The following is a 14,992-nucleotide window of genomic DNA, read 5'->3' as shown; positions in this document are numbered from 1 at the left end:
CCGGCTCTCGGTCCGTAGCCCTGCAGGTTACGGCACTTCAGGTGCACATCCAGGTACTTTTTAAATGTGGTGAGGGTTTCTGCCTCTACCACCCTTTCAGGCCGTGAGTTCCAGACCCCCACCACCCTCTGGGTGAAGACATTGCCCCTCAAATCCCCTCTAAACCTCCCCCCCAATTACTTTAAATCTATGCCCCCTGGCTGTTGACCCCTCTGCTAAGGGAAATAGGTCCTTCCTATCCACTCTATCTCGCCCCCTCATAATTGTATACACCTCAGTAAGGTCTCCCCTCAGCCTCCTCTGTTCCAAAGAAAATAACCCCAGCCTATCCAATCTTTCCTCACAGTTAAAATTCTCCAGTCCAGGCAACATCCTCGTAAATCTCCTCTGTACCCTCTCTAGTGCAATCACATCCTTCCTGTAATGTGGTGACCAGAACTGCACGCAGTACTCCAGCTGTGGCCTAACCAGTGTTTTGTACAGTTCAAGCGTAACTTTCCCCCTGCTCTTGTATTCAATGCCTCAGCTAATAAAGGCATGATCATATTGAATGGCGGTGCAGGCTCGAAGGGCCGAATGGCTTGCTCCTGCACCTATTTTCCATGTTTCTACGTATTCCGTATGCCTTCTTAACCACCTGATCGACCTGGCCTGCTACCTTCTCGCCCTTGCTCCATGGGCCCGGTCTACGAATCGGGCGGGACCCGATCCTGGCGGTTACGCGGGGATCGAGCTTGACGGTGTCTTCCAGCGCCGACCCCCGACTGCGGGTCAAATGGGGGCGGCAAGCTAACTTTGCCCACTTGCCGATGGCGCTAGGCCTCATTGTGGGGGTGGGGGGGGGGGGACCCGAGACCCCATGCAGTACCGCACTTGACCCCGTTCTCCCTCCTCCTCCTCCACCCCCCCCCCCGCCCCCAGTGCGAGGAGGCTAATTGAAAAATACCTGAAAAGGAAGACTTACCTCTGATCTTTGACAACCAGGGCTGCTTTGTCCGAGCCCTTCACCCCTCACACCGATGGAGCCCACTCCCTCTCTTCTGAACTCTGACTTGACATACTTGCCTCTAGTATGGGTAGGAGCAGTGGGAACTCCCAGTGTAGGGAGTCTTTGCTGCCAACACCCCGCCCCCCTGCAAAACCACTGACAAGACTGGATAGGCAGAATCTCACGGGGCACAGTCGCATCATCATCACAGGCGGTCCCTCGAACGAGGATGACTTGCTTCTACATGAGTTCACAGATGTTTCAGTAAAGGACCCGATGTTCCAGGTCCTGAACGCCAATTGAAGGGGTGGAAGATGCCTGTGGGTGGATTTTTTTAACGTGGGGTGGCCGTTGCACACCAGCCACCACACGGGGCTCGACAGAGCGAGGTCTTGGTCCAGTGGCAAGGGTTAACCAAGACGACTGGAGACCTGCTCTGCTGCACGGACCTGCATAGTGGCCGGCTGTGTAGCTCAGGATTTTGGCATGCTCAGCCGGCCTAGCGCCCGAAGAGAGGTGTGCAACATAGAAACATAGAAAATAGGTGCAGGAGTAGGCCATTCGGCCCTTCGAGCCTGCACCACCATTCAATATGATCATGGCTGATCATGCAACTTCAGTACCCCATTCCTGCTTTCTCTCCATACCCCTTGATCCCTTTAGCCATAAGGGCCACATCTAACTCCCTTTTGAATATATCTAACGAACTGGCCTCAACAACTTTCTGTGGTAGAGAATTCCACAGGTTCACAATTTTCTGAGTGAAGAAGTTTCTCCTCATCTCGGTCCTAAATGGCTTACCCCTTATCCTTAGACTGTGACCCCTGGTTCTGGACTTCCCCAACATCGGGAACATTCTTCCTTCATCTAACCTGACCAATTGAGGTCCGCTCTCAATCTTCTAAATTCCAGTGAATATAAGCCTGGTCGATCCAGTCTTTCTTCATGTGTCAGTCCTGCCATCCCGGGAATCAGTCTGGTCAACCTCCCTCAATAGCAAAAATGTCCTTCCTCAGATTAGGAGACCAAAACGGAACACAGTACTCAAGCTGTGGCCTCACCAAGGCCCTGTAACGCCTCACACTCAGGGCCCAGCTGATGAATTTTGCTGACTTGAGGCGCAAACTGTTCCCGGGGGGGCAAACCTTTACTGGCCCGCCGCCGTTACCGCCCCGGAAATGAGCAGAAGCGAAAGTCCAGCGCATACTCTTTTCGGCCTTGGCGCCCCTGCGTCGTGACCCCCCTCGTCCCTCCCCCCACAAGGCCGGGCTGCCCACAGAGCGGGGCCATCGGTGGAGGACCCAGCGCCTGATCCCCTTTTGCTTTTGCCTTTCAGTTGAGTCGCATGGACTACACGGAAATCACGATCGAGCAGAAATTCCACCGCCATCTAATCGGGAAAAACGGAACCAACAGTAAGTGCCACCCTCCCTCACCTGCCTGGCACAGCCTGAGGGCTCTCTCTGACATTCCTCTCCCTTTCCCCATTGGCACCTTGTGTTTCGGCACCGAATGAGGCCATTTGGCCCACGGCGTCGACGCCGGATCTCCGAAAGAGCTGTAGATGACCACCGCGCTTAATCCCGGTCTCCGGCCCTCCCTCCGTACTCACTTCAATTTAACCTTCCCAAATATTTATCTGCTTCTATCACCTCACGGCAGTCTGCAAAATGAAATAAAACCCCTCCCTTCATTCCTTTCATGGTGATCCTAAATTGATGTCCTCTTAATTCTCAGCTCGCAATATTTTTTTCCCCCTGATTTACAAAAGCTCTCCATAAGCTAGTGAACACCTCGATCAGATCTCCTCTTAACTTTTGTTCTTTGGAAAGTAGCCTCCCACCCCCCCCCCCCCCCCCCACCATCCAATCTCTCCTCATAACTAAAAAAAAAAACCCATCCCCGATAGCCACGGTGAACGTATTCCGCACCCTCCCCATGGGCTTGACATGCCCTCCGAAAATAGGGAGCGCAGACAGCACATAGGATAAATGACGGGCAGGGAACGACTATCTGGTCCATCAAGTCTGACCCTACACCATGTGATCTTCCGGGAGAGACAGTAAAATCCCACGGCCAGTTGGAGGGAGACAAAACCTGGAGAATTTCTCTCCTGGCTCCCTTAGGGCAGCCGAAACCACTCCAGGGGAACCACGTTGACCATGCTTACCTGGTACTTCCCCTACTTTTTGTAAGACGTGATCTCTGCCCCCACCCCCCAACCCAGGAACTGGTCCCACTCTCCTTCGAAGGTACGTGGAGTCAACACTCAACACGCAACCTGTTCTGTAGGTCAGCCATCCCCTCTGGGACAAGAAGAACTGCCTAACATCTAACCCAGCCCTACCCATGCATAACGTATGCGCATAAGAACATAAGGAATAGGAGCAGGAGTCGGCCATTTGGCCCCTCGAGCCTGCTCCGCCATTCAATAAGATCATGGCTGATCTGATCTTGGGCTCAGCTCCACTTCCCCGCCCGCTCCCCATAACCCTTCACCCCCTTATCGCTCAAAAATCTGTCTATCACCACCTTAAATGCATTCAATGACCCAGCCTCCACAGCTCTCTGGGGCAGAGAATTCCACAGATTTACAACCCTCTGAGAGAAGAAATTCCTCCTCACCTCAGTTCTAAATGGCCGACCCTTTATTCTGAAACTATGCCCCCTAGTTCTAGATTTCCACACGAGGGGAAACATCCTCTCTGCATCTACCCTGTTGAGCCCCCTCAGTATCTCATGACCCCGGTCTTCCTCAGCTTGAAATAATCTATCATTACGATCACAATCTAGCCCTTTAACTATTATATAGACATCTATCAGATCATCCCGAAGTCTGTCTGTCTCTAAAGTGAATGGACTCAGCCTCTTCACGCCTCTTTGGGTGACTAAGGTTCTTTTATTTTTCATTCTTGTGGCCCTCCTCTGAATCGTTCCAAGGTACTCTACATCACCCAGCATATGAGAAAAGCAAAACTAGATGCAGTATTTATAGAATTGAAAAGTAGGGAAGTTATGCTAAACCTGTATCAAACCTTGGTTAGACCACACTTGGAGCACTGCGTACAGTTGTGGTCGCCATATTATAAACAGGATATAGAGGCACTGGAGAGGGTGCAGAGAAGATTTACAAGGATGATACCAGAAATGCGAGGGTATACATATCAGGAAAGGATGAACAGGCTGGTTCTCTCTTCTTGAAAAGAGAAGGCTGAGGGGTGACCTAATAGAGGTCTTTAAAATGATGAAAGGTTTTGATCGAGTGGATACAGAGAGAATGTTCCCACATGTGGGGAAGAACATAACTAGAGGTCATCAATATAAGATCGTCACCGAGAAATCCAATGGGGAATTCAGGAGAAACTTCTTTACCCAGAGAGGGGTGAGAATGTGGAACTCGCTGCCACAGGGAGTGGTTGAGGTGAATAGTATCGATGCATTTAAGGGGAGGCTGGACAAACATATGGGGGAGAAGGGAATAGAGGGTTATGCTGATAGAGTTAGATGAGGAAAGACGGGAGGAGGCTCGAGCGGAGCATAAACGCCGGCATGGACTGGTTGGGCTGAATGGCCTGTGTCTGTGCCGTATATCCAGTGTAATCCTATATAGTATTCTAAATATGGTCTAACCAAAGTTGTGTACAAGAACAAAATGGTGTATATTGATTTATAGCCCTGTTAGTATAAACCCTAGTATCCTATTAGCTTTGGCTACGGCCAGCTGGCGTTGGTCATGAACCTTTAGCGAATCATGAACCGTAACGCTGGTATCCTTTTCTCACTCGTTAAATGCTTTCAGTTCTGCTCCATGTAAAGTTTAAGAGTACCTGGTGTACATACATAAGACTGCGCCTCTCTGGGTTAAATACCGTTTGCCAGAGTTATGCCCGTTCTCCCATCTGTTTTTGCAGACACGTGTTCTCCTCCACACTGCACAAATCCCCATATCATTCGCAAACTCGCCCACCGTTCCCCCAACCACCTGGATCCCAGGTCGTTGATGGAAATGGTCAAAGAGGAAATGGCCCAATCCCCGGTAACCGGCCTCAATAGCCCGTAAATAACATAGAAAATAGGTGCAGGAGTAGGCCATTCGGCCCTTCGAGCCTGCACCGCCATTCAATATGATAATGGCTGATCATGCAACTTCAGTACCCCATTCCTGCTTTCTCCCCATACCCCTTGATCCCTTTAGCCGTAAGGGCCACACCTAACTCCCTTCTGCACACGGGAATGCAGCTAATCCTTCATCCAATGTGGCAACTTCCCACAGGATCCACAAGGTTGCTATTGTGAGGTACCTGACTGGGGTACCCGCATCCACTCAATCCAGTAACTTCTTCACAGGATTCCAGAAAATTAGTAAGACACCATTTTCTTTCCTAGAAGCCATGTTGAGTGTCTCGGCTGGCTCCTTCTCTATTCAGGTGATCGTAAAGGACATAAGAATTAGGAGCAGGAGTCGGCCATTCGGCCCCTCGAGCCTGCTCCGCCATTCATTGAGATCACGGCTGATCACCGACCTCAACTCCACTTTCCCGCCCGATCCCCATAGCCCTCGATTCCCTTAATATCCTAAAATCTATCGATCTCTGTCTTGAATATATTCAACGACTGAGCCTCCATAGCCCTCTGGGGTAGAGAATTCCAAAGATTCACCACCCTCCGAGTGAAGAAATTCCTCCTCATCTCAGTCCTAAATGGCCGACCCCTTATCCTGAGACTGTGACCCCTGGTTCTAGACTCCCCAGCCCGGGGGGAAACATCCTCTCAGCATCTAACCTGTCAGGCCCTGTAAGAACTTTGTATGTTTCAATGAGATCACCTCTCATTCTTCTAAACCATAGAAAACGCAGGCCTAGTCTACTCAGTCTCTCCTCATAGGACAATCCCCCCCCATCCCAGGAATCAGTCTGGTGAACCTTCGTTGCATTCCCTCAATGGCAAGTATATCCTTCCTTAGGTAAGGAGACCAAAACTGTGCACAATACTCCAGGGTGTGGTCTCACCAGGGCCCGGTATAATCTTATACCGAAATCCTCTTGTAATAAAGGCCGACACACCATTTGCTTTCTTAACAGCCATCTCTTCCGATACCGCTCAGCTTTATCTTGCCGATAACTGATGTCAGACTCATGGGCCTACAGCCCGCTGGATTTAACTCCTCGCCCTTCCCGGAACTCCATGGGGACAATCCCAGACTCCGGCGAGTTGTCTGGCATGTCCGGCGACATGGGGCCAGGGGCTTGTGCAGCACATGTCCCGTCTCTTTAATCACCCTTTGGGTGGACGTCCTCTGGACTTGGCAGCCCGGCCTGTTTTTATGGTTCCTCTCTCTCTCTCTCTGTCCTGTTGCGATACCCTCGTCTTATTTTAACATTTACAATTTTCTCGCCTACAGCGCAACCCATAGCTGGTAGTTGAGCCTCATCCACAGGAGTGAAGACTGATGCGAAGTCATCATTTGAGACCATGGGGTGCCATACCCTGGGAGGCCCCTGCCCTAAGGCGTCTTTCAATGGCCCTGCACAGACGTTACTGGTCCCCCCACCCCCCTTCCCCCCCCCCCCCCCCAGCCTAGCTGAAAAAGCTTCTGCCGTTTGCTGCCGCAACTGACTGCTACCTTGCCTCCATTAATCTCTTTGCCCTTCTGATGGCGGCTTTCCATTCCCTTAGCTGTGCATGACAGCCACTTAGGTTTCCCTTAACTCGTGCACGCTAGCCACTCGCGTTTCCCTTAGTTACGCACCCAGCTTTCCCGTAGATGTGCGGCAAATCTTTCACGGCCCCTTGCGACTGGGGCTGGGACTTCCCGCAGCCAACAGATAATCGGATAAATCCGAACGCGGCACGCCTGCGATTTTCCGATGTGCCCCTGACCGCATGCGAAAACCCTTACTGTTCTAACCTACCGTGGGCACCGTTTTAGCGTCGCCTCTTTGCTCGCCTCTTTTGTAATATAACTCCGCGGGCGTCCCAATTGATCAAACCTCCCCTCGGGCAGGAAAAGTTCCCCCCTCCTCCCGGTATTGCATCGTCACTTGCGGTGTTCTCCCCTCCTTCCCCCCCACCCAACCCCTCCCCCCCCGATTAAAACAAAAACTGCTATAACAACTGACTTTTGAAAAACGCTTTGCTTTTGCCCTTTTTCCCCCCCCTCCCCTCCCCCTCCACCCCCTCGCCCCCCCCCCCCCCCTTTCAGTAAATCGCATCAAGGAGCAGTACAAAGTGTCAGTGCGTATCCCGCCAGATAATGAGAAGAGCCATCTGATTCGGATCGAAGGAGAACCACAGGGCGTACAGCTGGCAAAGAAGCAGCTACTTGAGATGGCGGTCAGGATGGTAATTGTGGTTCTCTTAACTCCGCTCACACCGAGCCCCTCCTGCATTTAGGGTTGCATTGCCTGCAACTTAGACGGTTAAGTACTTTCTGGGGTGCAGCTACTGTTGCAATGTAGGGAAACGCCAATTTGCGCACAGCAAACTCCCACAAGCAGCAATGCGATAATGACCAGATATTCTGCTTTGGCGACGTTGGTTGAGGGATAAATAGTGGCCCCAGGGCTCCGGGGAGAACTCCCACGGCTCTTCTTCCAAATAGTGGCCACGGGATCTTTTACATCCACCCGAGAGAGACTTAACGCCTCATCTGAAAGACGGCACCTCCGCCAGTGCAGCGCTCCCTCAGTACTGGAGCTGGGCGTGCCGGCCTGGATTTCGTGCTCAAGCCTTTGGAGTGGGACTTAAACCCACGACCTTCTGCCTCAGAGGCGAGAGTAGGGGAGGGGAGCTAGGGATATGGAACAAATAGAGTTGAGGTTCCGATCAGCCATGATCTGATTGAAATGGCGGAACAGGCTCGAGGGGCTGAATGGCCTATTAGTCTTCCTGTCTTATAGAACGGTAAATAGGTGAGGTAGCTGTAAGTCTGTAGGAGATAGCAACGGTTCCGTTGCTTGTGCACTGATCCCCAAATGGTTTTGTCTCATCCGAATCAAGGACGTGGGATGAATACCTGGGACAACTGCACCCTTATACCATCATCATAGGCGGTCCCTCGAACGAGGATGACTTGCTTCCACATGAGTTCACAGATGTTTCAATGAAGACCCGATGTTCCAGTCCTGAACTCCAGTTGAGGGGGTGGAAGATGCCTGTGCGTGGGCTGCTTTAACGTGTTGTGGCCGTTGCAGCTGCAGGCAGACAGTGATGTAGGAACACCATCCAAAATGGGGGTTGTCAAGAGAGAGGGAAATCAGGATATCATTGCCGAGGAGAACGTCCGTTCCGACAAGCATGCAGGAGCACTTTCTCTTTAACTTTTGTTGTCGCTGTTAATAACATTTGCCTCTGTACGTTTGTCCCTCTTCGTTGTTGCAAGGAAAACGAACGCACCAAAGATCTGATCATTGAGCAGCGATTGCATCGATCCATCATTGGCCAGAAGGGAGAGAAGATCAAAGAGGTTCGCGACAAATTCCCCGAGGTAAAAACCATTTCTTCCCGCTCCGCCCTCCCTGTGGAGGGCTAACCCATCGGCTCACGCAGCACAGAAGGAGGCCATTCGGCCCATCGTGCCCGTGCCGGCTCTGTGAAAGAGCGATCTAATTAGTCCCACTCGCCGCCCCCCCCCCCTGCTCTTTCCCCACAGCCCTGCCAACTTTTCCTTTTGAACTATTTATCCAATTCCCCGTTTGAAAGTTACGATTGAATCTGCTCCCATCGCCCTTTCAGGCAGCGCGTTCCCGATCACAACCTCTCGCTGCGTAAAAACATTCTCCTCGTCTGCCCCCTCTGGCTCTTTGCCAGTTAGCTTAAATCTGTGTCCCTCTGGTTACCGACACACCTGCCACAGGAAACACTTTAAGACCATAAGAAATAGGAGCAGGAGTCGGCCATTCGGCCCTTCTAGCCTGCACCGCCATTCAATGAGTTCATGGCTGAACATGCAACTTCAGTACCCCATTCCTGCTTTCTCACCATACCCCTTGATTCCCCTAGTAGTAAGGACTCCATCTAACTCCTTTTTGAATATATTTAGTGAATTGGCCTCAACAACTTTCTGTGGTAGAGTATTCCACAGGTTCACCACTCTCTGGGTGAAGAAATTCCTCCTCATCTCAGTCCTAAATGGCTTACCCCTTATCCTTAGACTGTATCCCCTGGTTCTGGACTTCCCCAACATTGGGAACATTCTTCCTGCATCTAACCTGTCTAACCCCGTCAGAATTTTAAACGTTTCTATGAGGTCCCCTCTCATTCTTCTGAACTCCAGTGAATACAAGCCCAGTTGATCCAGTCTTTCTTGATAGGTCAGTCCCGCCATCCCGGGAATCAGTCTGGTGAACCTTTGCTGCACTCCCTCAATAGCAAGAATGTCCTTCCTCAGGTTAGGAGACCAAAACTGTACACAATACTCCAGGTGTGGCCTCACCAAGGCCCTGTACAACTGTAGCAACACCTCCCTGCCCCTGTACTCAAATCCCCTCGCTATGAAGGCCAACATGCCATTTGCTTTCTTAACCGCCTGCTGTACCTGCATGCCAACCTTCAATGACTGATGTACCATGACACCCAGGTCTCGTTGCACCTCCCCTTTTCCTAATCTGTCACCATTCAGATAATAGTCTGTTTCTCTGTTTTTACCACCAAAATGGATAACCTCACATTTATCCACATTATACTTCATCTGCCATGCATTTGCCCACTCACCTAACCTATCCAAGTCGCTCTGCAGCCTCATAGCATCCTCCTCGCAGCTCACACTGTCACCCAACTTAGTGTCATCCGCAAATTTGGAGATATTACATTTAATCCACTCGTCTAAATCATTAATATACAGTGTAAACAGCTGGGGCCCCAGCACAGAACCTTGCGATACCCCACTAGTCACTGCCTGCCATTCTGAAAAGTCCCCATTTACTCCTACTCTTTGCTTCCTGTCTGACAACCAGTTCTCAATCCATGTCAGCACACTACCCCCAATCCCATGTGCTTTAACTTTGCACATTAATCTCTTGTGTGGGACCTTGTCGAAAGCCTTCTGAAAGTCCAAATATACCACATCAACTGGTTCTCCCTTGTCCACTCTACTGGAAACATCCTCAAAAAATTCCAGAAGATTTGTCAAGCATGATTTCCCTTTCACAAATCCATGCTGACTTGGACCTATCATATCACCTCTTTCCAAATGCACTGCTATGACATCATTAATAATTGATTCCATCATTTTACCCACTACCGATGTCAGGCTGACCGGTCTATAATTCCCTGTTATCTCTCTCCCTCCTTTTTTAAAAAGTGGGGTTACATTGGCTACCCTCCACTCCATAGGAACCAGAGTCAATGGAATGTTGGAAAATGACTGTCAATGCATCCACTCTTTCCAAGGCCACCTCCTTAAGTACTCTGGGATGCAGTCCATCAGGCCCTGGGGATTTATCGGCCTTCAATCCCATCAATTTCCCCAACACAATTTCCCGACTAATAAGGATTTCCCTCAGTTCCTCCTCCTTACTAGACCCTCCGACCCCTTTTATATCCGGAAGGTTATTTGTGTCCTCCTCAGTGAATACCGAACCAAAGTACTTGTTCAATTGGTCCGCCATTTCTTTGTTCCCCGTTATGACTTCCCCTGATTCTGACTGCAGGGGACCTACGTTTGTCTTTACTAACCTTTTTCTCTTTACATAGCTATAGAAACTTTTGCAATCCGTCTTAATGTTCCCTGCAAGCTTCTTCTCGTACTCCATTTTCCCTGCCCTAATCAAACCCTTTGTCCTCCTCTGCTGAGTTCTAAATTTCTCCCAGTCCCCGGGTTCGCTGCTATTTCTGGCCAATTTGTATGCCACTTCCTTGGCTTTAATACTATCCCTGATTTCCCTTGATAGCCACGGTTGAGCCACCTTCCCTTTTTTATTTTTACGCCAGACAGGAATGTACAATTGTTGTAGTTCATCCATGCGGTCTCTAAATGTCTGCCATTGCCCATCCACAGTCAACCCCTTCAGTATCATTCGCCAATCTATCCTAGCCAATTCACGCCTCATACCTTCAAAGTTCATTACACAACACCCAGTCTAAGATGGCCTCCCCCCTAGTTGGTTCCTCGACATATTGGTCTAAAAAACCATCCCTTATGCACTCCAGGAAATCCTCCCCCACCGTATTGCTTCCAGTTTGGTTAACCCAATCTATGTGCATATTAAAGTCACCCATTATAACTGCTGCACCTTTATTGCACGCACCCCTAATTTCATGTTTGATGCCCTCCCCAACATCACTACTACTGTTTGGAGGTCTGTACGCAACTCCCACTAACGTTTTTTGCCCTTTGGTATTCTGCAGCTCTACCCATATAGATTCCACATCATCCAAGCTAATGTCCTTCCGAACTATTGCCTTAATTTCCTCCTTAACCAGCAATGCTACCCCACCTCCTTCCTTTTATTCTATCCTTCCTGAATGTTGAATACCCCTGGATGTTGAGTTCCCAGCCCTGATCATCCTGGAGCCACGTCTCCATAATCCCAATCACATCATATTTGTTAACATCTATTTGCACAGTTAATTCATCCACCTTATTGCGGATACTCCTTGCATTAAGACACAAAGCCTTCAGGCTTGTTTTTTTAACACCCTTTGTCCTTTTAGAATTTTGCTGTACAGTGGCCCTTTTTGTTCTTTGCCTTGGGTTTCTCTGCCCTCCACTTTTCCTCATCTCCTTTCTGTCTTTTGCTTTTGCCTCCTTTTTGTCTCCCTCTGTCTCCCTGCATTGGTTCCCATCCCCCTGCCATATTAGTTTAAATCCTCCCCAACAGCACTAGCAAACACTCCCCCTAGGACATTGGTTCCGGTCCTGCCCAGATGCAGACCGTCCGGTTTGTACTGGTCCCACCTCCCCCAGAACCGGTTCCAATGCCCCAGGAATTTGAATCCCTCCCTGCTGCACCACTGCTCAAGCCACGTATTCATCTGCGCTATCCTGCGATTCCTACTCTGACTATCACGTGGCACTGGTAGCAATCCCGAGATTACTACTTTTGAGGTCCTACTTTTTAATTTAGCTCCTAGCTCCTTAAATTCGTTTCGTAGGACCTCATCCCTTTTTTTTACCTATGTCGTTGGTACCAATGTGCACCACAACAACTGGCTGATCTCCCTCCCTTTTTAGAATGTCCTGCACCCGCTCCGAGACATCCTTGACCCTTGCACCAGGGAGGCAACATACCATCCTGGAGTCTCGGTTGCGGCCGCAGAAACGCCTATCTATTCCCTTTACAATTGAATCCCCTATCACTATTGCTCTCCCACTCTTTTTCCTGCCCTCCTGTGCAACAGAGGCCCAATGAGTAGAGGCCCAACCTACTCAACCTTTCCTCATAAGTCAACCCCCTCATCTCCAGAATCAACCGAGTGAGCCTTCTCTGAACTGCCTCCAAAGCGAGTATATCCTTTCTTAAATATGGAAACCAAAACTGCACACAGCATTCCAGGTGTGGCCTCACCAATACTTTCTATAGCTGTAACAAGACTTCCCTGCCTTTATCCTCCATCCCCTTTGCAATAAAGGCCAGTAAAGATTTCTCCCTATTTACTCTCCCAAAACTCCTCGTGATTTTGAACACCTCTATTAAATGCCCCTTAACATTCACTGCTCTAAGGCGAACAACCCTAGCTTCTCCAGTCTCTCCAAGGATGTTGGGGCAAAATCGCCCTGTCTGTGCCCCAGACCCAGAGCAAATCGTATAAGATTATGAGGGGGCTTGACAAGGTGGATGCAGAGAGGATGTTTCCACTGGTGGGGGAGACTAGAACTAGGGGGCATGATCTTAGAATAAGGGGCCGCCCATTTAGAACTGAGATGAGGAGGAATTTCTTCTCTCAGAGGGTTGTAAATCTGTGGAATTTGCTGCCTGAGAGAGCTGTGGAAGCTGGAACATTGAATACATTTAAGAAATAGACAGTTTCTTAAACGATAAGGCAATAAGGGGTTATGGGGAGTGGGCGGGGAAGTGGAGCTGAGTCCATGATCAGATCAGCCATGATCGTATTAAATGGCGGAGCAGGCTCGAGGGGCCTTATGGCCCACTCCTGCTCCTAATACTTACGTTCTTATGTAAAATCTGGTGACTCCCAACCAGCAGTCATCGAGCATCTTCACTGAGTTCTGACCCGTATAGACGAAGCTTGTATTCTCTCGAGCATAGAAGATTAAGGGGTGGTCAAATTGAGGTGTTCAAGAAGATTAAAGGAGTTGATCGGGTAACGACAGAGCAACTATTTCCACTGGTGTGGGGGATTCCAGATCAAGGGGCCATAGTGTCAAAATTAGAGCCAGGCCGTTCAGGGGCTGATGTCAGGAAGCACTTCTTCACACAAAAGGCAGTGGGAATCTGGAACTCTCTCCCCCAAAAGGCTGGTGAGGCTGGGGTCAATTCAAAATTGATAGATAGATTTTTGTTAGGGAAGCATATTGAGGGATACAGAACCAAGGCGGGTAGATGCAGTTAATGCATGATCTGATTGAATGGCGGAACAGGCTTGAGAGGCTGAATGGCCTACACCGATTACTATGTAACAGGCTCAAGAGGCTGAATGGGCCTCCTCCTGTTCCTGTGTAACAGGCTCGAGGGGCTGAATGGCCTGCTCCTATTTGTCTGTAGCAGGCTTGAAAGGTTGAATGGCCTCCTCCTATTCTTATGTAACAGGCTTGAGGAGCTGATTGACTCACTCCTGTTGCTATGTAACAGGCTCGAGGGGCTGAATGGGCCTCCTCCTGTTCCTGTGTTACAGGCTCGAGGGGCTGAATGGGCCTCCTCCGTTCCTATGTAACAGGCTCGAGGAGCTGAATGGCCTCCTGCTGTTCCTGTGTACCAGGCTCGAGGGGCTGAATGGGCCTCCTGCTGTTCCTGTGTAACAGGCTCGAGGGGCTGAATGGGCCTCCTGCTGTTCTGTGTAACGGGCTCGAGGGGCTGAATGGGCCTCCTCCTGTTCCTGTGTAACAGGCTCGAGGGGATGACTGGCCTCCTCCTGTCCCTATGTAACAGGCTCGAGGGGCTGAATGGCCTCCTGCTGTTCCTGTGTAACAGGCTCGAGGAGCTGAATGGGCCTGCTCGTGTTCCTGTGTAACAGGCTCGAACATAAGAACATAAGAATTAGGAACAGGAGTAGGCCATCGAGCCCCTCGAGCCTGCTCCGCCATTCAAAAAGATCATGGCTGATCTGGCCGTGGACTCAGCTCCACTTACCCGCCCGCTCCCCGTAACCCTTAATTCCCTTATTGGTTAAAAATCTATCTATCTGTGATTTGAATACATTCAATGAGCCAGCCTCAACTGCTTCCTTGGGCAGAGAATTCCACAGATTCACAACCCTCTGGGAGAGGAAATTCCTTCTTAACTCGGTTTTAAATTGGCTCCCCCGTATTTTGAGGCTGTGCCCCCTAGTTCTAGTCTCCCCGACCAGTGGAAACAACCTCTCTGCCTCTATCTTGTCTATCCCTTTCATTATTTTAAATGTTTCCATAAGATCACCCCTCATCCTTCTGAACTCCAACGAGTAAAGACCCAGTCTACTCAATCTATCATCATTAGGTAACCCCCTCATCTCCGGAATCAGCCTAGTGAATCGTCTCTGTACCCCCTCCAAGGCTAGTATATCCTTCCTTAAGTAAGGTGACCAAAACTGCACGCAGTACTCCAGGTGCGGCCTCACCAATACCCTGTACAGTTGCAGCAGGACCTCCCTGCTTTTGTACTCTATCCCTCTCGCAATGAAGGCCAACATTCCATTCGCCTTCCTGATTACCTGCTGCACCTGCAAACTAACTTTTTGGGATTCATGAAAAAAATGGCATTGTAAATGTTGGTGTTTCCCCCAGATCGGGGGGCACGGGTTAATGTTTTTCTGTTAACTCCTAAAAGAGTTTCATGCACAAGGACCCCCAGGTCCCTCTGCACCGCAGCATGTTGTAATTTCTTCCCATTCAAATAATATTCCCTT

At 49.9% G+C, this 14,992-nt stretch overlaps 1 protein-coding gene across 2 annotated transcripts in view; it reads left to right on the top strand.

Moving 5' to 3' along the window:
* The window catches only part of LOC139232665 (vigilin-like), a 140,025-nt gene that overhangs the window by 61,334 nt on the left and 63,699 nt on the right, over window positions 1-14,992 (top strand). For both annotated transcript variants that reach the window (XM_070863130.1, XM_070863131.1), the window contains exons 11-13: window positions 2,325-2,403; window positions 7,191-7,330; window positions 8,370-8,474. In XM_070863130.1, coding sequence (XP_070719231.1) covers window positions 2,325-2,403; window positions 7,191-7,330; window positions 8,370-8,474 — 324 coding nt within the window. The remainder of the gene's footprint in view (window positions 1-2,324; window positions 2,404-7,190; window positions 7,331-8,369; window positions 8,475-14,992) is intronic.

This window comes from Pristiophorus japonicus, chromosome 20 (genome assembly GCF_044704955.1).
Source record: "Pristiophorus japonicus isolate sPriJap1 chromosome 20, sPriJap1.hap1, whole genome shotgun sequence".
In the NCBI taxonomy this organism is placed as follows: Eukaryota; Metazoa; Chordata; class Chondrichthyes; family Pristiophoridae; genus Pristiophorus; species Pristiophorus japonicus.
This window is presented reverse-complemented; position numbering and strand designations above follow the sequence as displayed.